Source organism: Leuciscus leuciscus (genome assembly GCF_965113295.1).
Source record: "Leuciscus leuciscus genome assembly, chromosome: 7".
Taxonomy (NCBI): domain Eukaryota; kingdom Metazoa; phylum Chordata; class Actinopteri; order Cypriniformes; family Leuciscidae; genus Leuciscus; species Leuciscus leuciscus.
This window is the reverse complement of record NC_138731.1, coordinates 5476712-5500068: the sequence shown is the minus strand read 5'-3', so window position 1 is coordinate 5500068 and position 23357 is coordinate 5476712. Positions and strand designations below refer to the sequence as shown.

The 23357-nt window shown below is 39.7% G+C and overlaps 2 protein-coding genes across 2 annotated transcripts in view; one reads left to right on the top strand and one right to left on the bottom strand.

Annotated features, from left to right (window-relative positions):
• Positions 1–23357, top strand: part of LOC309503314 (protein NLRC3-like) — a 186173-nt gene that overhangs the window by 95968 nt on the left and 66848 nt on the right. The gene's annotated exons all lie outside the window — the stretch shown is intronic.
• On the bottom strand, positions 1522–7951 carry bzw1b (basic leucine zipper and W2 domains 1b). Its single transcript, XM_082176220.1, has 12 exons — positions 7822–7951; positions 6224–6296; positions 5357–5533; positions 5168–5262; positions 4359–4424; positions 4137–4272; positions 3954–4063; positions 3429–3599; positions 3176–3322; positions 2136–2274; positions 1931–2053; positions 1522–1820 (listed from the first exon to the last, which is right to left on the bottom strand). The coding sequence occupies exons 2-12, from the start codon at positions 6285–6287 to the stop codon at positions 1786–1788; spliced, it is 1263 nt and encodes a 420-aa protein (XP_082032346.1). The 5' UTR covers positions 6288–6296; positions 7822–7951; the 3' UTR covers positions 1522–1785.

Sequence of the window (23357 nt, the reverse complement as noted above, 5' to 3'; positions counted from 1 at the left end):
TTCGAGTTGATAAAACCAAACCAATCCAACCAGGCTTTGTTGGTACCATGATGCTGATCATCAGCTTTCCCTGTCGACTCAGGCTTTGATCCTGAGTTTAGGAGTTTAGGTGTGACATCAGTAGCGAACAGCCAATCACAGGCTGAGAAAGAGTGAAACTGAGATGCACTTCTCTCTTCTGCAGAATATTACAAGAATGGAAAATGTGAAGAATTTACACAGCAAGAAGAAAATAGCTGTCTATGAAAGAGGACAACTACAAGAAAAAGTCTTGCTATATCAGTGCAAGTAAACGTGAAGTTAGTTTATACAGTTGATAAAGGTAGGCTATAGAGAGAACTGAACATTTAAGCTCACATGCAGTCATTTTATAGCTTTATCTATTGATTCTAAAGCGTATTTATATTACCTTTTATATATGTATTCCTTTAAACTGTGTGTATTAATAATTGATCAACTAAAATTATACATGTGTGATCGATTAAGGGTATAATTAATAAAATAATATCTAAATCATACAAAATTATTATTCTAAATAGTAAAAGCCAGACGATTTTGTCTTTAAAAATTTGCTGTGTTGGGTCCTTTAATTTGGAGTAGAAACAGGTGGAGTGACTTTATCCTTTGCTCACAGCTGATTGGTCCAGGTTCGGTTTACAGCCTCTTACCTGGAACATCACCTGACCAGGGTATACTTGTAGTCTACTAATGTACAAGTGTAGTCCATCATAAGACAGCCCGTTTTACTCGGAGAGTTATCAGTTTACCTAATAATGATATTGAGTCTTACTGATGTAGTTAGTCTGAGACATGCATTATCTTGAACAGCTGTTACTGGAGTGGCTTGATGCAGATAACCTTAAAAAAAAAAAAAGTATGCTGTCATATAACAAATCTGATTCACAGGTCAAATGTAATGAATTGCTAACTACACTGAAATAATGTCAAGCCTGTACAAATACTAGAAATCATGAAATTGGGAATCATGTAACCGTACATTACACTTCATTCTAAATAATGTCATTTATTTGCTTGATAAATCTCTAGAGCTAAGAAAAGTTTGTCAGATCTGTGACGCTTTACATCATTACGTTGCCGTCTTGCCATCAGCCAATCACAGCATTACCCAAAACCATGACCAGCATCAATATATCTGCTAATCTCAGACAACTTACCCTGAGATTTAATCAAATCTGGCTAATTTGGTATGTTTCTTTAAAAAGAGACGGACAGTTACTGGCCTGACATCAGAATACAGCAATGCAAGTTCACAGATCCGTGTTAATGGGGATCGTTTGATAATGTTAGCTGTACACAGTGAAGAACTTCTGTTTTTAGTACATCATTGTCATGTAAACAAACCCTGAGATGTTCAAACTGAACTGCAAGTCACTGAATTTAACTCATTTACTATGAACTACATAAACCCACCCAGTCCAGTCACATGACCAGTGGCCAAAGGTGGTGCCATTTTGTCTTCCTAAACGAGTTGGAAACTTTAAAGAACTACTGAAGCAGGACTTTCTTTATTCCTTATTTCTTTATTTTTCTAGAATCAAGCCAAAATGGAGATAAAAAAAAAAAGTCACACTGCAAGTACATATCCAGAACAAATCCAACTAACATCTTAAAAAGATCTTATATAAAAACTGAGTAGTACAGAACAAATCAAGACTTTAAAAACAGTTCTGCAAGTTAAGCCCTTGAATGATCTGGACCCTTCAGCTTCAAGATACAAGACAACAATTCTGGCAGTAGATTATTCCAGAAGGAAGCGATCAGGCTTCAGTCTCCGTCCGTTTCCTCCTCAGACTCAGATTCTGAAACACAGGAGAGACTTGCATCAAATATGAGCACCAGAGGAATCCAGAGGGAGATTTGTCCTTGAAACTGTAGAAACCATCATGTTTAACTGGGACGGCTAACTCACCCTCCTCTGCACTCTTCAGCCACTCCACAAACTTCTTCATCTGCTCCAGGAAGAAGCCTTTTCCTTTGGCTAGATGGGCTTCGGTGTACCACTTCAGAATCGCCTCTTCACTCACAACATTCACTGAAGGAGAAGCAGCAGAGGTTTAGGAGCGGTCTAATAAAGCTCTTCAGGAGCACTAGAGTCAGCATTAGAGGAGCTCTACCTTTATAGAGCAGCAGAACGATCTTCTGGAAGGCGTTCATGAAGTGGATGTTGTCGTAACAGTACTCCTGAACCCTCAGCAGAAGCGTGAGCTCAGACAGGCCCTGAGTGGTGAAGGCCTTCAGGAGAGGGCTGTGTTGCTGAGGAGAAAGTCAAGAGGATGGTCAATATTAACAGGTTCATTGGTATTGACCCCAGCATACAGAATCATGTAACAAATTGGTTCTCAAATTACCAAAATATTTTCCAAATAAAACAAATATAAATGTTGTCCTGGAAAAACTGAACTTTTTGAAGATGCTCCCGAACTTGAAACGCTGTTTGATTCGACCGATAGACATCAAGACAGACTTTACCGTATAACGTGGAACTTCACGGACGTCAAATTTGAGGAACAGATTAAAATAAAAGTCAGTTCACTTGAATCAGGTCACAATAGACTAGTCTGTGAATATTAAACCATAAAGACTATTCAAATATGAATCTGGTTTCATGTACCAAACTCACATGATGCTCATATAGAGGCTGAAAACAGCGTCAGACGTGTGGTACATGAAACCAGTCATTCACAGATTCATATTTCAAGTCTTTATGGTTTAAAATTCATTTATGGTTTAATGTTCACTTAATGAGCATGTTACGTTTCATTTGAGAAAAACTATCGTCATAGCAAACAGACTCAAAGGTCTTCAAGAAGTTGACATTACTGCTGTACAGTAGAATTTAGCTAGGTCTCAATGTAACACTAACATTAGTTATTAAATTCTTCCATGTGTTCATTTCTAACAGTAAAGCTCTGTTGTGCAGCACTTTGACCAATTAAAAAGTTAATTTGGAAATTATAAGTTCATATTTCATAGGGCCCTACAAAAGAACATCACGAGAACATTATGTCTGACATCTTTGTATCATCCCAGTCATCTTTAATTGTGTTTTATTAAATATTTAGCACGGACAAGAAGCGTTTGGAAGAACTAGAGAGCGAGACAGACGTTCTTAAGTGTATCCAGAATAATGTAGATGTAGCTCGATAACACTAACCTTCAAGTGTTTGATGGACTGCTCAGCGACCAGCTCCTCTTTCTTATTCCACTCCATCAAGCTCATGATGCTGGTCCACATGATCCCGATCATCTTCTGCTCAGAGATGCTGCTCCGCTTCATTTCCTCCTTGCAACTGGAGATAATCTGGAAGAAACAGATCAGAGATCATGATTTCTTCAAACGCTTGAGTCTCGAAACACAGATTCTGAAGCAGAACGCCAGCGGCTCGAGTAGAAGCATCTTCACGGACCTCAGTAAAAGAAACGCCCAGAGCCATCTGCTCCTGCAGCTCTTTCTGAAGCTCCTTGCGAGCTCCTATCGACTGCCGGTTACGGGAGAAATCAGAGAGCTCCTTCAGCCCAGCGTCAGAGAAGTACTTGGAGAAATACTCATAGCTGCGCTTGTTCACCGGGAACAGCTCCTGCAACACATTAAGAGGTTGAGATGATTACCATAAAACAGGTTCACTTACATTAATCACACACTCACTCTGATATGCTGCATCTTCAAAGCTCAAACTGACTTCAAAATAGATGTCCATTTTTATTAATATTTGTATTCCTTTCTTACTATTTTTAATGCACTAGGAAAAATCCCATGTACATATTTTAAGTCTTGTTTAAAGTCGTATCTTTTTAGTGCACAGGTTTTAATTTAGTGCGTGACTCATCTATGCTGGTAAGCACTTTGTCAATGGCAGATTTAAATGTGCTATAGAAATAAAATAGTACTGTTGTACTTGCTAATACAGGCTGTTTCTGATGCACTCACTCACCATCAGCCGGTCGTCCATGCCGACCTTACGCAGAGCGCAGGCCACAGAGTTAATGTCCTTCTCAGTGATCCACGCTTTGAACAGCTTCACAGCGAAGGCCGGAGACACTCCTATTCAAAGCAACACCACGTTTAGTATAAAAACAAGCAAATCAGAGAAAACCTGAGTGCGTGTCAGACGTACCTTCTTTGACCAAGTTGTCATTGAAGAGGCTGCCCAGGATTGAGGCGGATATGCTCCCGTTAGCCAGTAAAATGCCAGTAAGCATGGCGAGCTTGTTGCGCTCGGACTCACTGAACCCTTTTAGGAACAGGAGCAACTGGGGAACAAAAAGAAAAGGCACAAACTTTAGTCTTTGGTCTTTAAAAGGCCAAATATTATAGGCTGATATTGGATTCAAGTTACCTTTTTGATCTCCTCTTCGAAACCCTTTTCCAGGTACTTGTAACGCCGGATTAACTTGTTAAAAACCTAAAACAAAAAAACAGGAAGTCAGTTTGAGAACGTATTAAGTATTGGTATTAAGATGCATTTTGGTCGATCGAATCACAAGTAGAGGAGGGAGAGACATTCCCGTTTACACCTGGTGTTTTAATCCCTCTCTTTTGTCCACTTTCAAACCACTTCTGTCCTGATTTCTTCAAGTGGAGGGTCTATGGACGGGTACATTTAGTTTTTTACAGATCTTTTGATCTAATGGACGAAATAAGCTCAAGCTATTTACATATGAACACGACCGGAGACGACGGAGTATCAGCTTTTGTTTCTGCTCTGACCGAATGCTGTGTGTTAGAAATCAGGAATAGTGAGGGTCAAATGAAGACCCAAGTTTGGTTTGAAAAAAAAGAAGAAAAAAAAAGACCATGCACTAAGTTTAAATCCCGTCTGGGTCAGATTTAAGTCTGGGTCTGAGTTCTGCCCATAATGTTAACGCATTCGGTCAGTAGGTGGAGAGTAGACCGTTTTGTAGCTGTTCGAAGACATTCGATCACATGCGTTTCCACTATGAAAGCAATTCGGTCGAATGCGTTTCCACTGCCTCTGGAAGTGGTGAAAGTGGACGAGCTCGAGACGTTTTAGACCCTGTTTACAGCTGTATTTAGTGTGGTCCACTTGTGATCCGATCAACTAAAACACATCTTAATAGCAGCTGTAAACAGGCCTCAGACACCATTATACATCTTGACCCACATTCCTAACAGAGACTCACATACCTGAGCGTACGCTCTCATGGTCTTCACATCTTCTTGTGCGGTGAAGAGACAGAAGTTAGTCCGAGTCATGTCGTCAGATATGGCACCTCCCGGAGCTAAACAGCACAACCACAGATGGAAACGCTCTAGTTAAAGACTATAATTCATTGCTGAAACAAAGTGGTTCACAAGAGTCAAACGTCCTCTTACCCAGCATTCCACCAGCCACCAGGATATCAAACAGGGTTTCTGCATAGCGCCGATAGTCAAGCTTGGCACCAGAGGAATCTAGGAACTTGGCAACAGCCTCCAAATCAGGGCCAGTTTGATTTAGTCCTTGTACAATGTGTTCCTGAAACTGGGTAGGGTCAAATCTCTCCTTTTCATCTGTTCAAACGGAAGAGAAAGCAGAAGTGAGGTAGCGTCCAATAACATGCCTAGATCTCAGTGACTGAGATTCAGAGTAAAGTCCAACGACACTAAAGCAGCGCGATTAATCATTTATACATAAAAAAAAACTAAAAAACTAAATGACAATGAGTCACTAGTGTTTATTAACTTTGACAAATCACACCAGAACATTTAAATCTATGGAAGCTTGTTTCTACCACAAAAGAAAAAAGAAAATTGCAACTTTCCTCACAGTTTTGACTTAAAACACGCAGTTGCGACTCTTACAATTCTGACTCTCGCAATTGTGAGATGCAATTACCTTTTGTATTTTTTTATTCAGTGGCGGAAACAAGCGTGAAGCTTTCAAAACAATGTTGATCTAGAGAAAGCAGTTAGGCCATCTAGGTATGAAACTGTCTTTTCAACCACACACAGTATCATTATTTCCACGTTACAAACATTCATATTATCACAGAAGTACTGCAATAAAGGTTTATAGTTTGGATATAAACACTACAGAAGCGATCAAAAGAACAAATCACCTTTTGAAAGTAACTTGATATCATCGTTATTGAAGCATCAATAACATTACACCAGTAGGTGGCGACAAGTGACTTAATCAACATTAACACAAAATTACACTCGTTTGTTGAGTGACAACTTCTAAATAAAAGATAGACAAACCTCTCTTGCGTGTCTTGAAACGCTGGCCTGTTAGCGTTGGCTTCTGCTGCTTTTGAGTACTCATAAAAGATACCTTAAAAGAACAAACAAACGTTTAAAGTTTACAAATCATGCAAGCTTTAGGTTGAAAACTTTTCTACCTCACAGTAAAGGCCCTTTCACACCGGACGCGTAACGAAAAAGCGAATATTTCGCATCAAAACCATTCACATCAGCCAGTTTTTTTCGCCGCAGCACATTCACGTTCGGTGTGGAAGCACTCATTACACAAACAGCTGATCGAAAAATAAAACCATCGCGCGAATTATTCGTGCGTCAATATCGCGTCCAGTGTGAAAGGGCCTTAAGGCTATATTTCTATAGCATTCTTTGGGTATATTTATAGTAAAACACTTTAAATGAGCAACACTTGATCCATTGACAAACACCGCTTCTATTGTTCTCATTTGTAAGTCACTTTGGATAAAAGCGTCTGCTAAATGAATAAATGTATTTCTCAATAAAAACAAAAGTATTGGTATAAAATGTATAGTCAGGATTTAGACAGATGTTGTGGCAGCTGAAATCAAAATGAGCAATTGACCTTTGAAAGTAATGTAACGCATCAAATAAGCTGGTATGTGCTATGTGCCAGTAGGTGGCGAAAAGTCTTAATATACTGAAAAAATATACGTTCAAAAATTAATGTAAACTAATACATTCTTTTAAAATAAACACATCAATATTATTTTAGTCAGTACTCAATATTAAATAAAACATTTTGTCAGAACCTCATGTAAACTAGCTACATATTGTTTGGTTGTCTGATTTGTTTTCAGAACCATGGGAGATTGTGATCTCGATTCTAAAAAAATAAAATAACCTATTGAGTCCGAAATTAATCTTAAATTAATATTATATCTAGCATTCAACTACTATCAGTACTTTTCCCATATTACTATGTACAATCTTAGACTATGATGAAGTAGTTCATTAACAAGGATTTAGTAAAATAATAATGCATTATAATGTGAGATCCTGAAATGTTTTGTTATGTTAAAGACGCACTTCTCATCCAGTGAGCGAACTGCGAAGTAAGCTCCGCCCCTCTCTAGCTCCGCCCTCTTTCCGCGAGACTGCGGTCCTGGTTTGATGCACGACGATCACCATTAGGCTATTCACTAAACCGTAAAGTACAACCAGATGGTCGCTTGCAGCTCATTTATCGGCTGCTGGTTTGAGTGGCACACGCACATTCGTTCAAAAGAATAATTCGCATAATTAAAATGTGTTCCTTTAATTCATTTGTGTTCGACGATCACTAGTCTTTTGTCATGAAAACACTCTGCTCCTACGATACGTTTATTTTTAGAATCGCCTTAATTTTATATTTTAGAAAAAACACTAAGTTAGGGACAATAGTCTAGAAACACAACTATTTGTCCATTCTCATCCAAACCTGGACAAAACTCAAATCAAATTCCATACTTTTCCGAACTGCGTAGGTCCCTTGAAAAATCAAAATGCCTTAAAAATGGCTCCCTGGGTCAATCACACGAGAATAAAAATGAAATACGAACAAGGTTTACCATAAAATATCACTTTAAAGCAAAACTTACCGAAATACTTGAGGAAAGACAACTGTTTCCGAAGAGTAACCCAAACAAATGCAAAATGGCGAGCACACTTCCTCACACGCGCTGAGCACCAGCTAAATAAAGGCTGGACTAGTCCATTTGCAGAGGGGGGATCAGTGACGGGGAATACAGAAAATGGATGAAAGAAACTAAATGGCTATCTTTTATCCGATTTATTTTAGTTACCATAAAAATTAAATTGTAAGCTCAATAAGTCGATAAGATAATCTTAATATTTTGAACAAATATTACGTAACGTCTAACTTGGTTCCCCCTCTAAACATAATTCGCTCCGTTTCCGGGTTTTGTAATAGTTCATGATTCATTTGTTCCTTCCGACGTCGCGTAAAGAAAGATAGAAAGAAACAAACAAACAAACAAACAAAGAAACAAAGAAACAAAGAAAACGAAAAGGCTAAGGTTAATGTTTCCACACATTCTGGATAAAAAAATAAAAAAATCATATTTTTTCAAAGATGGAGGTGGTGGTGTTGTTTTTTTTGTTGAAGAAAATGGAGCTCAGATAAAAATATATATATATATATATATATATATATATATATATATATATATATATTTATTCAGAAGCCCAAACTGAGCAAAAATATGCAATGTGGTGCAGTTGCTGATAATTATATGTCCAAACAGTAAAATCAAATTATGATGTGATCAGATAAACACCAAATAGTGTCTTTAGTGTTTACATTTAGACTTCTTAGTCCATCTTTTTGTATGTGGCCAATTAAAAAAAAAAAATTCTGTTCATAAAATAATATTTTACTTATAATATAAATAAAGTAAGTGTTTTCAATTTTGTATTTAAAATCTCGGCGAGGCAGATGATGAACGCATGAAAAAAAGGTATAGGGCCTATGATCATACGTACATTCTGTTGTACACAGTATTCAGTTATCAGATATTGTCTCAGAATGTACTTTACTGTCTCAGATTCAGAGTTACGGCACAGAATGCGTCACATCTGGCAAAAGTTTTAATCTCATGCTATTGCGCAACTGTTCCTGGACCAGAATGTCCTTCCCAACACTTCACTGGGTCACGTGACCGAGACACATAAAACTTGATTCCAGTAACTGTGTCTGAAGTCCTGAAGTCTGAATCCTTTCAGTGTATGCAGAACACAGCTGGTTTAACACTCATGGCATTTTGTATGTTTTATGTGTACATGTGCGTAAAAAGACCTGCACCGTCTCCTTTAGTGTTTGGTGTCGTTTCTGTATTTAAGACTAAGTTCATGATACATGTGACGAACATCATCGACCACAGAAGAAGAGCAAATAACATGAACATATAGCCAAACCGTGTCAGAGCATATTGTACATATTGTACAATTTATCGCTTGAGTTTTTATTTATAATGTTTGTGTTATTTCATGTTTCTATATTTGTATTAAACTTTGATAAGATCATTTATTTAACAGTATTATAACATTAGTATATTAATAACAATAATGTAGTCTGTTTGTAATAGTTGTGATTTGCTGTTTTCTTTAGCACCAGCGTTTACGGGGTTAAAGCTGGTAGTTCAGGAAGTGCCATATGAGTAAATATTAGTGCTGCGTATGTGCTGTTACTGCCATTACTGCTGTTCTGTGTCAAAGCCTTCAACGAAGAGCTCTTTCTTAAGACAGTACAATAACATATTCATCAGCAAGCTGTTATATGAAGGCCACTGAAGTCAGCCTTTACATGTTCTTGTGATTCAGAAGCCATGTTGCAGCAAATCACACTTGCTGTCGCAGGAATTAAAGTCAAATATTTCATTATTTTCTGTGGTTTGACTCCATCTGCAGACATTGGATTAAATAGTGGAGTTGTAAATATTACAGAAAGGGAAGTTCGAAGTCCTGATTATACAGTAATGCAATAGGTTCAACAAAGTCAGTCAAATCTATTTTATAAAGCGGATAGTTCCAGTCCTCGATTCTGATTGGCTGAGCCGCGTTCGAAGCCGTTGTAAATGACTCAAACACACACACACACACACACACACACACACACACACACACACACACACACACACACACACACACACCTGTGACCGCGTTACATTAGTGTTACTGCGCAAATGCCGTTTGTGATTCTTTGTTGCTGCACGTGTTGCTATGCAACCTCTTAGGAACTACATTGCTTGGCGGAGGAATAAATGTGTTATAACGTTATATTTTTTGTTTCTGGTGTTTATTTTATGAATAAAACAAATATTAAAATGGATATTTTTATGGAGTAACCGTTTTATAAAAGCTATAAGCCCCTTGAAGCCGTCTTTTACAGTGGATTTAGAACAGCTAAGGGGGTGCACAGGTCCGCGTCGTGCTAACAACGCCCCAGCTGTTCTTTAATCCACTGTAAAACACGGCTTCAAGAGGCTTATTGCTTTAATTAGGGTTAGGGTTAGATTAAGTTGACATGTAGATGCAAAGATACTTATAGTCAGTAGAATTTTTGTTAGAGGAGCATCACTATAAAAGAGTTAGCAGAGATTAAGCAGATATTCTACTAATACTCTAATTACTTAGTTAGTTAGTTAACACGTAGTTGCAAAGTTGAATGTTCAAAAGGGACCATCAAAATAGAGTGTTACCAAAACTTACATTTATTATTTAGTTCCTTATACACGTGTTTTGTGCCTTTAACTTAATTTCTCTTCAATTATCTTTAATGATCAAAAAAGTAGATGTTTAAAAATACATTAGACGAATGTAAAAAAAAAAAAAAAAAACTTGCAAGAACAACGTGTATACATATTTGTGCAAACATTTTGAGGACATTGTAAGACCCAGATCGTCATGCCTGAAGCTCAGTGTGGAATAGCACTTGTTCTCCACAGGAGGGAGTCCGTCGTCTCCTGAGTTTAGACTTCCGGGTCATAGCTCTCCTCAACTGCATTATGCTCATCAGTCTCGCTATATTTAGCACAGCTTGTACACGCTTCAGTTGAAAAGTTGATCATTCCTTTTGACAGTTATTATTCCTTTTGGGTATCATTCTGAGCATTTCACCTGTTTCTTGACCCTGGAATTTATTGTATTTTTTCCTGTTTGCCTTGTGTTTTGGATTTTTCTGCCTCATTTCACCTCAGTTCACCCTGGTTGCAAACTTTGCCTGTTTCTTAACTATGTTTTCCACCTGCTGTTTCATTAGTTTTTCTGAATTGCTAAAACACATTTCTCGAAACGTTAAACACAAAACCAAATCTTCAAACTAGATTCACAAAACCATTGACTCTTCTGGCAAAATCAAACAATTGCTTTAAAACCATTTCACCTGTACTCAAAATCAAACAATGCTTTCAGATCATATGTAACGGATGTGGACAGGGTATGAACTGAAGACAGACAACTCCAGCTGATGGGGTTTCCAAGATTTATTTCTGCAGAAGACAATGATCACATTAATTGGCTTCTGTTTATCTCTATCTGCACCTCTGCTCCTAAACGTTGAATAACAAAATGTACACACTCAACATGGACTGAGCCTCCGTTGTTTACATGGCACAGAAACAGCGCGAAAAAGTTAAAGCATCGTTAAAACTTATAGGCTATTTGACTGTAAAGCCTGCACAAAACAGCCAGTTAATATCGTATTAACTTTGAGACAATAGATATTGAAGGATTACAACGCAATTTCCAAAGAAAACAATAAAATAGTGCAGCAGATTTTCATGCAACCTACCTCAGCAACACAAGACACTGTTGTGAGGAGACGGAAACTACGGCAACTTAGGAGGTACAATAGAGGTGCAGTGCAGCAAGGACATCTCCACAAAAACCGGTAGCAATATGATAAATGAATTAAACTCAAGATAAAATTCACAAATACCCAATAAATCATTGAATGATAATTAAAATGATTAAAATTAAATTAAACAAATTGGAAATTAGAATTTATAAACTGCATTTTTAACTCCGTTACACCCACCCCCACTGAATTTTATCAAAACGAGCACTAGCTACATAACATGTCTTAATCAAAACACAACAAATTGACAATTCACAAAGGTCAGTATCAAGAAAACCAACATTAAATGTATCCCGTTAGGATGAAGTGGTATGAGAGCAGCGCTTATCCCCCAATCCAACCACTGGTAACAGGGTGCCTTTTTACACCCCACACGACCCCAAAATATAGCGTTGTGTAGCCCATCACCAAAAGAACATAACACAAAAACAAACTTTCGGAACTGTTACAGCCCAGACTGTCTGCATATGATTCTAGTCAGGGAAAAGCCTTGAACACAGATTTGCAAACCGTTCCAACATTGAACTTGCCCTAAACAACATCCTGCCTAGACATGGTTTGTATGAGCCTGTTTACAGGCTTGACCAGGCGACCAAATCTCGACCTGACCTGTGGTTGTGTATCAGTGTTCTCAGAGCACATAGGTCTTGTCGTGCTAACAGTGTCCAGAATGTCTGATGTCTTGTCTGTCTGCGTCATAGTGTCAAGAGTAGTATCTGACTGGCCCACATGGGCTTGACCATCCACAGCAGTCACAAGGCTTAAGTCACCGGATACAGACTGATTTGTTGAAATGTCCCCAGGTGTAATAAAGGTGGCCTGGGAGTCTGAAGTCACACTTGTCGTATCAGCAGCATCCGCTTCTGACAGGCTAGGTACAGACAACTGAGTAATCCATTCAAAAGTCCTTCCCACAGAGTCAACAGATTCCGGGTCAGTTGAAGGATTCTGCCTTTCTTCCACAGTTACAGGTGAGTGTCTGCCACATTCAATATCAAGGCCTTCACTAGCCGCACAGAGAGATTCACCCACTCTTGCAACCAGGGCTTCTCCTGCCACCCCCATATCATCACTTCCCGGAGCTGATGAGGTCATGGCAGGAATGGATGAGGTAAGATCAGATGTGTCACAAGCATCCCTCACAGGGAAAAAATTGGCCAGCATAAGCAGATTTCTGTGGACCACCTTCTCCTTCCCCGTGAGTGTATCATAGATCTTGTAGGTGTGCGTCTCTTCATTCATGTCGACCACAGTGTAGACGGTTGAGTCCCATCTGTCAGCAAGTTTCCTTTTTCCTCTGTCTGTCCTGTTGGCCACAAGCACTCTGTCACCAAGGTCAATTTTAGATCCCTTCACTTTCCTATTGTAAAGTTGGGCATGCCTATCCTGCTCCTTTGCAGCGTGGTCCTGGGCTATCACCATTGCTTCTCTCAGATCGTTAGTAAGACATGCCACATACTTATCATAACTCGTCACGTCTGAGTCATGGAAGACAGTACGAAAGAGAACATCAACAGGTAGGCGGGGGACCCGGCCGAACATGAGGTAAAAGGGGGGATAGCCTGTCGTCTCATGAGCTGCACAGTTGTACATGAAAGTCAGAGTCTGTAAGCGTCGTGGCCAGTCAGCTTTCTCTCCAGGAGACAGTGCACGGATCATACCACCCAAGGTACGGTTGAAACGTTCCACACTCCCGTTTCCCATTGGATGGTAAGGGGTTGTGTGCGACTTCCTAACACCTGATACCCGAAGGAGTTCACTTATCAGCTGACTTTCAAAATTAGCACCTTGATCACTATGGATCCTTTCTGGAAATCCAAAGACACAAAAGTACCGGTCCCATAGAACCCTTGCCACCTGCTTAGCTGTCTGGTCCTTGCATGGAAATGCCTGAGCCATCCTCGTGAAATGGTCAGTTATAACCAAAACATCAACAGACTTGTTCCTGGAGTCTTCAGCCGACCAAAAGTCAATACAGACTAGCTCTAAAGGCCTGGTTGTTTTTATGCTCTCCAGGGAAGCCCTTCCCTCAGGCTCAACTGTCTTGCTGACGATGCACCGCTGACAATGACGAACATAGTCCCTCACATCTCTGTCAAGGTTTGGCCAGAAAAATCTCTGTCTCGCCAAGCTGAGGCTCCTAGACTGGGCTTGATGTCCAGCTCCGTCGTGAATTCCCTGTAGAACCTCAGTTTTCAGTGAGTCTGGGACAATGTACTGAAAGCGCTTTGCCTTAGTCTTCTGGTGCCTTGAAATCCTGTACAGCACACCATTACTCACAGTGAGCCTATCCCAGTGCTTCAAATACCTTGTCACAGAGACAGGCTCCTTAAATCTTTCTCTCCTAGAGGGTCTCCGGCGTCTTTCAACATAGGACAGAACACGAGAGAGAGTTTTATCCTCTAACTGCTTATCGCGGAGGACTTTTTCAGAGTAGGCAGGTAAGGCGTCCTGTCCCGGTGGAACCAACTGAGGTAGGTACTGCAAAACTTCAACGGCACGGAGTCTGGGGCCAGCATCCCACTCAATGTGTGATTGTAGCACAGCAGATACATCATCCATTGTGACAGACTGAGTGTGCATGTGAAGTGGACTGCATGTGAACTGGACATTGCTACCCACTGGGGGGGTTGCCTCATGGCCGCTTGCCGACCTGAAAGCATTTTGGACAGAAGTGCTGGACATATCCCTGACTGCACTCAGAAGACCTGCATAGGGTTCGGCGAGCAGTCTGTGACCAACACTCTCCTTGACAAATGGAACACGACTCAGAGCATCAGCTACAACATTCTGCTGTCCTGGGATGTACTTGATATCAAAGTCATAACTGGCCAACTTTGCTACCCAGCGTTGCTCACAACAGTCTAGTTTTGGTTTCGTCAGGATGTGAGTCAATGGGTTATTGTCCGTCCAGACTGTGAATCTGTGCCCTTTTAACCAGTGGCTGAACTTGTCACAAATGGACCATTTCAAGGCTAGAAACTCCAACCGATGTGCTGGGTAATTCTTCTGGGAACGCGACAATGACTTGCTGGCGAAAGCAATAGGTCTGGCCCGTACTTCACCCTCCTGAACCTGCGATAGAACAGCACCTAAGCCTTCCAGGGATGCATCGGTTGACAGCATGAAGGGACGTGTAAAGTCAGGATGGGCTAGGACAACACTGTGGACAAGAGAAGCCTTCAGGTCTTCAAAAGCTTGACTGTGCCGCGGCGTCCAGTCAGAGACACATAACTTCCTGTTTGACAGTTTGTTTTTATTTAGTTTGCATTTTCCTTTCACTCCCGTCAGCAGATCAAAGAACGGCTTGGCGATGGCAGAGTATCCAGGAACAAAGTGCTGATAGTAATTTACCATCCCCAAGAAGGATCTTAAACGCTTCTGGGATGGGGTCACACCATCAGGCTCCATGAGGTCGGCACTTGACATGTTGTTGATGTTCTCAACCTTACTAGGGTCTGTTGAAACACCATTTTCATCAATTATGTGGCCAAGAAACTTCACGGACCTCCTGAGGAAAAAGCACTTTTTAGGAGCCAACTTCAGGTTGTGGCTGCGCAGCCTGTCAAACACCATCCTCAGGCGGACGAGGGCAGTCTCCTCATCAGGCGCAAACACCAACAAGTCATCCAAGTAACATAGCAGACTTAAATAGTTTTGGTCCCCAAAAATGCTGGTCATCATGCGCATGAAGCTCCCAGGACTGTTACAGAGACCCTGTGGCAAACGATTGTACTCATACAGGCCCATAGGAGTGGTGAAGGCTGAGAACTTCCTGTCGTCTTCATGGAGTAGCATGTTATAAAACCCTGAGGTTAAATCCATCGTGCTGAAGAGACAATTTCCTCCCAGCGCTGCCAAACAATCTGCCTGGTGGGGAAGGGGATGAGCATCCTTCAGGGTCCTCTTATTCAACCAGCGAAAATCTGTACAGATCCGGAGATCTCCGTTTTTTTTCCACACAAGCACCAATGGTGATGCGTATTCACTTGTTGATTTTCGGATGATTTCCTTCTCCTCCATCTCACTCAGTACTTGTCGCAGCTTTTGGTACTGACCAGGGGGCACTCTCCTGTACGGGAGCCTGAAAGGTCTGCTGTCAGATAAGTGTATGCGGTGTACGAAACCCTTCGCCTCACCACAGTCAAGATGATGGCGCGAAAAGACGTCCTCATAGTGCAAAACAAGTTCAGCCACCCGCCTCTTGCAGTCCTCTGACACTTCACATGACTCAATGTCAACATTACTAAGTCCAACTGACCTGAGCTGGTCTTCAATAGAAATTGCTTTATCAGTATGTGGCACAGCTGATTGGCTGCACATGACCAGAGGAACCTCTGAGCATTCCGTAGCATCCATGTCCTCAAGTGCCACACAGGAATAGACATCTGCCAGCTTCGCATTGCGCCTCAATTGCACAGGCCTATTAGATGTATTGATGAGCTTTAGTGGAACCCACTGGTCTCCCCATAGCGGAGTCACAAGCTTTGCGATCAAAACACCTCTGGGAGCTGAGCGGGACGACGTGGGCTCTGTCATGACTGTGCTGCCCGGGGAAACAGCAGTGTTTTTAGGCAGTTTTCCCCAAATGAGGTAGGTAGCTGAGTTACACCTGACTGTACCAACCTTATCGGGAACATCTCCACCTTTCCAAGGGCTCAGACCAGAGAGCATAGACATAAAGCGTTCGATTTCTGGGTCTTTGATAGGGCAGGGGCCGGACACTGTCCTCCAATTAGGGCTGCACGATTTTGAGAAAAAACCTAATTGCGGTTTTTCTGACAAATATTGCGATTGCGGTGCGATTTTCGATTTTTGCGTTCGATACTTTTAAGTGCATAACACCTAAAATTATGAATAAAATATGTTGTTACTTTTACGACACAGAGGGTTAAATAAACTACATACATAGTGATTGAGGTAATGAGATTGTTTGATGCTTCGTGATTATTAAATACCTGAACCTAAATACCAAAGAATAATAATGGAAATTAACTTAACCACTTGGTCATTTGTTTTTAAATTTAACAATCTTAAACACTGAAAAATAGAAAATGAATTCTTATTAGATTTAGATTTACAATTAGAAAAACAAAATAATTCTGTAGTCCACTGCCATTTACTGAACATGAAACTGTTATATTGCACACATTTTAAAATAAATGACAATAACAATTACAAACAACACCTTATCCAGCCTTCTGCAAGATAAGAAAGTGCAAAATCAGAAACTGTGTCAGAGTGCTACATTAAAGGTTTTTTACTATAAAACACCAACATATTTACCATTTCTGGCTCGAGACAGGCACGCTCACATGTGACAATGTTGTCACTGGCACTGAAAATATGCTCTAATGGCATAGAATAATGAGACATACTGGGAATTACCTTGACAAATGTTAAATTTGCTTTGAGAAAAAGTGAACAATTCTAACCCATTAAACTTTAAAATTGAAAAATAAATAAAACAATCTCTTATTAGACTTGGAATTAGAAAAAATAAATATAGCAATACTGCAACCCACTGGCATTTAGTAAACATAAAACAGCTGCATTGCACACATTTTGAAGTAAAATAAAAAGCTAGATCAGCTTGCCTTCTGAAAGATAAAGTGCAAAATTAAGAACTGTGTCACAGTGTAACATTTTCAGAGTTATTTTGCTAAAAACACCAACATGTCTACAATTCTGGCATGAGACATGTGACAATGTTGTCACTGGCACCGAAAAAATGCTCTGATGGCATAAAATAACAAGACATACTGGAAATCCACTTGAAACATTGTAAATTCACTTTAAGAAAAAATGGACAATCACCAAACATAAAACGGTTGTATATTGCACACAATCATTTTAAAGTAAAATAAAAAAACAACAACATCTCATCTTGCCCACTGCAAGACAAAGTGCAAATATGAGAACTCCTGTCAGAGTGCTACATTTGTAGAGTTTTTTTGCTAAAAACACCAACATGTCTACCATTTCAGGCTTGAGACAGGCCCGCTCACATGTGACGATGTTTCCTGAGGCACTGAAAAGACGTTCTGAGGGCGAACTCGTTGCTGGCACACACAAATACTTTCGAGCCAGTCTGCTTAGTATTGGGAAATTCACAGTGTGAATTTTCCACCAAGCCAGGGGGTCACTTTCTCCGGTAATGACTGGAACCATCAAATAGCTGTTAAGTTCAGCGTCGATGACAGCCTCTACCCGCACAGCAGCAGAGGGTGTCTGTTTGGTAAACAAACTGCCCACTGAGCGCAATCCCTTCTTCTCAGTTGCCCCTGTGTCGCTAACATGAGGCCTTTTCTCCTGTAAAACATAAAACAGCAATAATGCATAAAGGAGATGAATGTAAAATAGTGGCCATAACGAGCACTGCACTTGAATTAAAAATAGACCAAGGCAAGGCAAGTTTATTTATATAGCACATTTCATACACAATGGCAATTCAAAGTGCTTTACATAGAAGAAATTAAAATAATAAAAAGAAATAAGAATAATTAAAACAGTTTAGAAAAATTAAATTAAATACAGTACTTTTAAAAATAAAAAAATTATATTATTATAGATCTTTCCTTCAAAGGATTCCCTTAAGACTTAAATCTTTCCTTCTTTTAACCTTCAATCTTCTTACGACTTCCATCTATCAACTTTCCTTTAACTTTCTTTTCTCCCTCATTTACTCACACGTTCTTTTCACTTTCTTTAGCACTGCGTTCACATTCTTTCTCGACTTCCATCTATCAACTTTCCTTTAACTTTCTTTTCTCCCTCATTTACTCACACGTTCTTTTCACTTTCTTTAGCACTGCGTTCACATTCTTTCTCAGACGAAAACTTTAATATCGTCATTTATACACTGTTCTACTTTCAAACCCACATTAATACACGTCACTTTCACATTATCACTTTCTTTTACCTTCTGAGTGGGCATTTACAGTTTCGGGCTAAATGCCCTGCTGACATAGGAGAAATTAAAATAATTAAAAGAAATAAGGATAATTAAAACAGTTTAGAAAAATAAAATAAAATACAGTACAGTACAAACAGTCGGACGAACAGCGGCACAGTGCTCATTCAGTAAATGCACAGCTAAACAGAAGTGTTTTGAGTCTGGATTTGAATGTGACCACTGTAGGAGCACATCTGATCTCTTCTGGAAGCTGGTTCCAGCTGCGGCTGGCATAATAGGTAAAAGCAGACTCACCATGTTTAGAGTGAACCCTTGGTATTTCTAGCTGATATGATCCTAATGATCTGAGTGATCTGTTGGGTTTATATTCAGTGAGCATATCTGCAATGTATTGAGGTCCTAGGCCATTGAATGATTTATATACCAGTAATAGTACTTTAAAATCAATCCTAAATTTAACTGGGAGCCAGTGTAAAGACCTGAGGACTGGTGTGATATGTTCATATTTTCTGGTTCTGCTCAGAATCCTAGCGGCAGCGTTCTGTATGAGCTGCAACTGTCTTATGGTCTTTTTGGGAAGGCCAGTGAGGAGTCCATTACAATAATCCACCCTGCTGGTGATGAAAGCATGCACAAGTTTCTCTAAGTCTTGCCTGGAAACAAAGCATCTAATTCTTGCAATATTTTTCAGATGATAGTATGCTGATTTAGTTATTGCTTTGACATGACTACTGAAACTAAGGTCTGACTCTAGTGTCACACCAAGATTCCTGATTTGATGTTTAGTTGTTTGACCCCTAGAGTGAAGGTATGCGTTCACCTTGAGAACTTCATCTTTGTTTCCAAACGCAATAACTTCAGTTTTGTCTTTGTTTAATTGAAGAAAGTTTTGACACATCCAACTGTTGACTTCGTCAATGCATCGGCACAAGGAGTCAATGGGGCTGTAATCGTTAGGCGATAGGGCTAAGTACAGCTGTGTGTCGTCTGCATAGCTGTGGTAAGCAATTTGGTTATTTCTCATTATTTGGCTCATTGGGAGCATATACAGGTTGAACAGGAGTGGCGCAAGAATTGAGCCTTGAGGGACTCCGCATGTCATGGATGTCCACTCAGACTTATGGTCTCCTATACTAACATAATAACCTCTCCCATCTAAGTATGACCTGAACCATTTTAGGACTATCCCAGAAAGCCCCACCCAGTTTTCCAGCCTGTCAAGAAGTATGTTATGATCGACAGTGTCAAATGCAGCACTGAGGTTGAGTAGTACCAGCACTGATAATTTTCCTGAATCAGTATTTAAGCGAATATCGTTTATTATCTTTATGAGCGCTGTCTCTGTGCTGTGATGCGGTCGGAAACCAGATTGAAAATTGTCAAAGTATCCATTTGAGCTTAAGAATTTGTTCAGCTGATTGAAGATAACTTTTTCAATGAGCTTGCCTATGAAAGGAAGATTTGAGATCGGTCTATAGTTGCTTAATATGGTCTTATCCAGATTGCTCTTTTTCAGGAGGGGCTTGACAACTGCAGTTTTCAGGGAGTTTGGAAAACACCTTTCTGATATTATTGATTTTCTCAGAGAAGAAAGAAGCAAACTCACTGCACTTGCTGTTTGAGAGCATTTCACTGGGAATCTGGCTTGGGGGGTTTGTCAGTCTCTCTACAGTAGCAAAAAGAGTGCGTGTGTTGTTTAAATTGCTGTTTATAATATTTGAGAAGAAAGTCTGTCTAGCTTTGCCTAGTTCCATATTGAAAGCATGCAGGCTGTCTTTGTAGATGTTATAATGGACTACAAGTTTTGGACTACAATGGGTGGGGTCTCCTGGCAAAACATAAAAACACAACATAAACTACATTTCTGTCCCCGTAAAAAAGTTTTTTAAACGCAAATATTCTGCTTGTACCATTACTGGTGAGATCATGTTATATTAACATTATTCCTAAGTATCTGTGACATAAGTGGTGTGATTTTTTTTTTTTTTTTGAATTACATATAGCTCCTTTAATTCTTTACTAAATATTTTGAATTACAATTACATGATAATACTATTACCGTTCGTGCAATCTCCTCCATCTCAACCCTCACTCGGTCTTCAATGCGTGTCACGTTTTCTGGACTGATGTAATCTTTTTTAAATCTTGGGTCCAGAAGTGATGCGACATCCAGCAGCTCTTGTGTCTCTGGGTCATTGTAGTTTTTCTCCAAGTATGCAATGATTTTTGACTTAATTGTTTTCGTCAAGTCAGTGTCCTCTTCTTTGGCTGCCAGAGTTGTGTTTTTCAGCAGATACAGGACGGGTTTGAGGTAGGACACGCTTACATACTCTTCACCTGAGAGGATGTCTGTAAACTCTTGGAGAGGTTTAAGGGCACTGTTAATGGATTCAAGGACATCTATGTCCTGCCACGTGGGTACCAGGTGTCTGGTTTTTCGGTCGTCTGACAGTACCTGTGTCAGTGCTTTACTTTGCTCTAGCACGCGATCCACCATCCTTTGCCTTGAACCCCATCTTGTTTGGCATTCAGTGACGAGTGAGTGTTCTGGAAGTTTCAGTTCTTTCTGGGCATCCATCAGTTTCGACTTCTTCTTCCAGCTGTGTGAAAAATGTCCCACTAGTTCCTTGCAGAGGCCCGTTGCTCGCTTGACCCGTGGTTCGTTTTTCACTGAATTCTCTTAAGAAAAAAACAAGAGAGAGAAAGCAGACCTGTAAGATTGACAGTTTAATCCCATAAATCTACATTATATAAGCAACAAAAAACAGCTATTAACAGCAACTATATAAAAAATAAATAACCACTATATAGAAAACATTTAAAGAATTTCTAACATTAAAACTTAAGTTAATGAGTATCGCACGATATTGTGAGGCGCGCTTAGTCAATGTAATCGTGCAGCCCACACACACAATAACAAGACTTGTGGGAGAAAAGGAGAGAATCTTACCAATAGCCAGGTGGAGCCTGTGGCCAAAACACTGCAGCCTCATCCACTCGTTGAGTTCAGCCGCTTTGATGACATTTGCTGCGTTGTCAGTAGTGATGCATGTTTGATTCTTTTCGCACAAGCCCCAACTCATCAAGATCTCCTTTATTGCGCTGGCTATATTTTCTCCTGTGTGCTCCTCAGGGAAGTACGTTGTCGTCAAACAACGGCTTTTCAGGTGAAACTCATCGTCAATAAAATGCAATGTAAGGCTTATGTATGGCTCAGTGGTCCTGCTTGACCATAAATCAGACGTTGTTGCAAAATATCCAATGCTTCGGAGTTCTGCCTCCAACTTCCCCCTACATTCCGCATACATTTGTGGGACCGCCACTTGACTGAAGTAGGTTCTGGATGGAACCACATATCGTCTGTCTAGTGTATGAACGAGATTTTGAAAGCCTTCCCCTGAGACTGTATTCAGGGGAATCATTTCTTTTGCGATATAACGTGTTATAGCCGTCGTGATTTCAATGTGCCTTCTTGAGGACTTTTCATATGGCGTAACAGAAGCGAATGCAGTTTTAATGCTTGGTTGCTTACTTTGTCCATGGCTAGTCGTGGCTTCGTCTTCATCCACACTTTTTGTGCATGCATCATATTGCTGTCGGTGGTGATTTTTAAGATGCTGGTATAGATTGGTAGTGTTTCCTCTGGATCTGGCCACGGCACGTCGACATATTTTACATTTAGCACTCTTTTGCTCCACGTCGTTCTTCGCGAATCCAAAATAAGTCCAAACAGCTGAAGTACCACCCTTCTTGTTAACCAAGTGCTCCCCCGCTTCCTCTCCCATCACCGAAGAAGTGCCTTCGGCCATTTCTGCGGAGTTACAAGCTTTTTCTATTGGCACAATTCGTACACGTTGTGAGTTAGCTGCTTTGCTGCTGACAGAAAGCTGGCGCACTGCATACAACCTTGTAACTTTCCATTGCCATTTCTAATTGGCCAGCAAGCCAGGAACGCGAGATTCGACCATTTTGATTGGCTAATAGGTTTGTCACTCAAATGTCAGAGGCGGGGGAAAAAACCTCAGACTCCTGAGGTTAGGTTATTGCGGGAGTTAAAACCTCAATATCGATGCGATAAAGGTTAATCGTGCAGCCCTACCTCCAATAAGAATCACATAATTAAGTTGGCTTGAGAAAGCCAACTTACTGAAATCCTATTTAAACTTATTATTATTATTCTTCTTCTTTTTCTGACCGCAAATTTTCTGACTCTAACTCCTCCTAGACCGTTCAAGCTACATACTCCAAACTCTATCTATCTAACACATCTATCTATCTATCTATCTAATCTTTCTAACTTATCTTTCTATCTAACTTATCTTTCTATCTATCTTTCTAACTAACTTATCTATCTATCTATCTATCTTTCTTTCTAACTAATCTTTCTTTCTAACTAACTAATCTATCTTTCTTTCTTTCTTACTAATCTATCTATCTTTTTAACTAACTTATCTATCTTTCTAACTTATCTATCTTTCTAACTAACTTATCTATCTATCTTTCTTTCTTACTAATCTATCTTTCTTTCTAACTAACTTATCTATCTTTCTTTCTAATCTATCTATCTTTGTAACTAACTTATCTATCTATCTTTCTTTCTAACTAATCTATCTATCTTTCTAACTAACTTATCTATCTATCTATCTATCTATCTATCTATCTATCTATCTAACTAACGTATCTATCTATCTATCTATCTATCTATCTATCTATCTATCTATCTAACTTATCTATCTTTCTTTCTTTTTAACTAATCTATCTTTCTAACTTATCTATCTTTCTTTCTTTTTAACTAATCTATCTTTCTAACTTATCTATCTTTCTTTCTTTTTAACTAATCTATC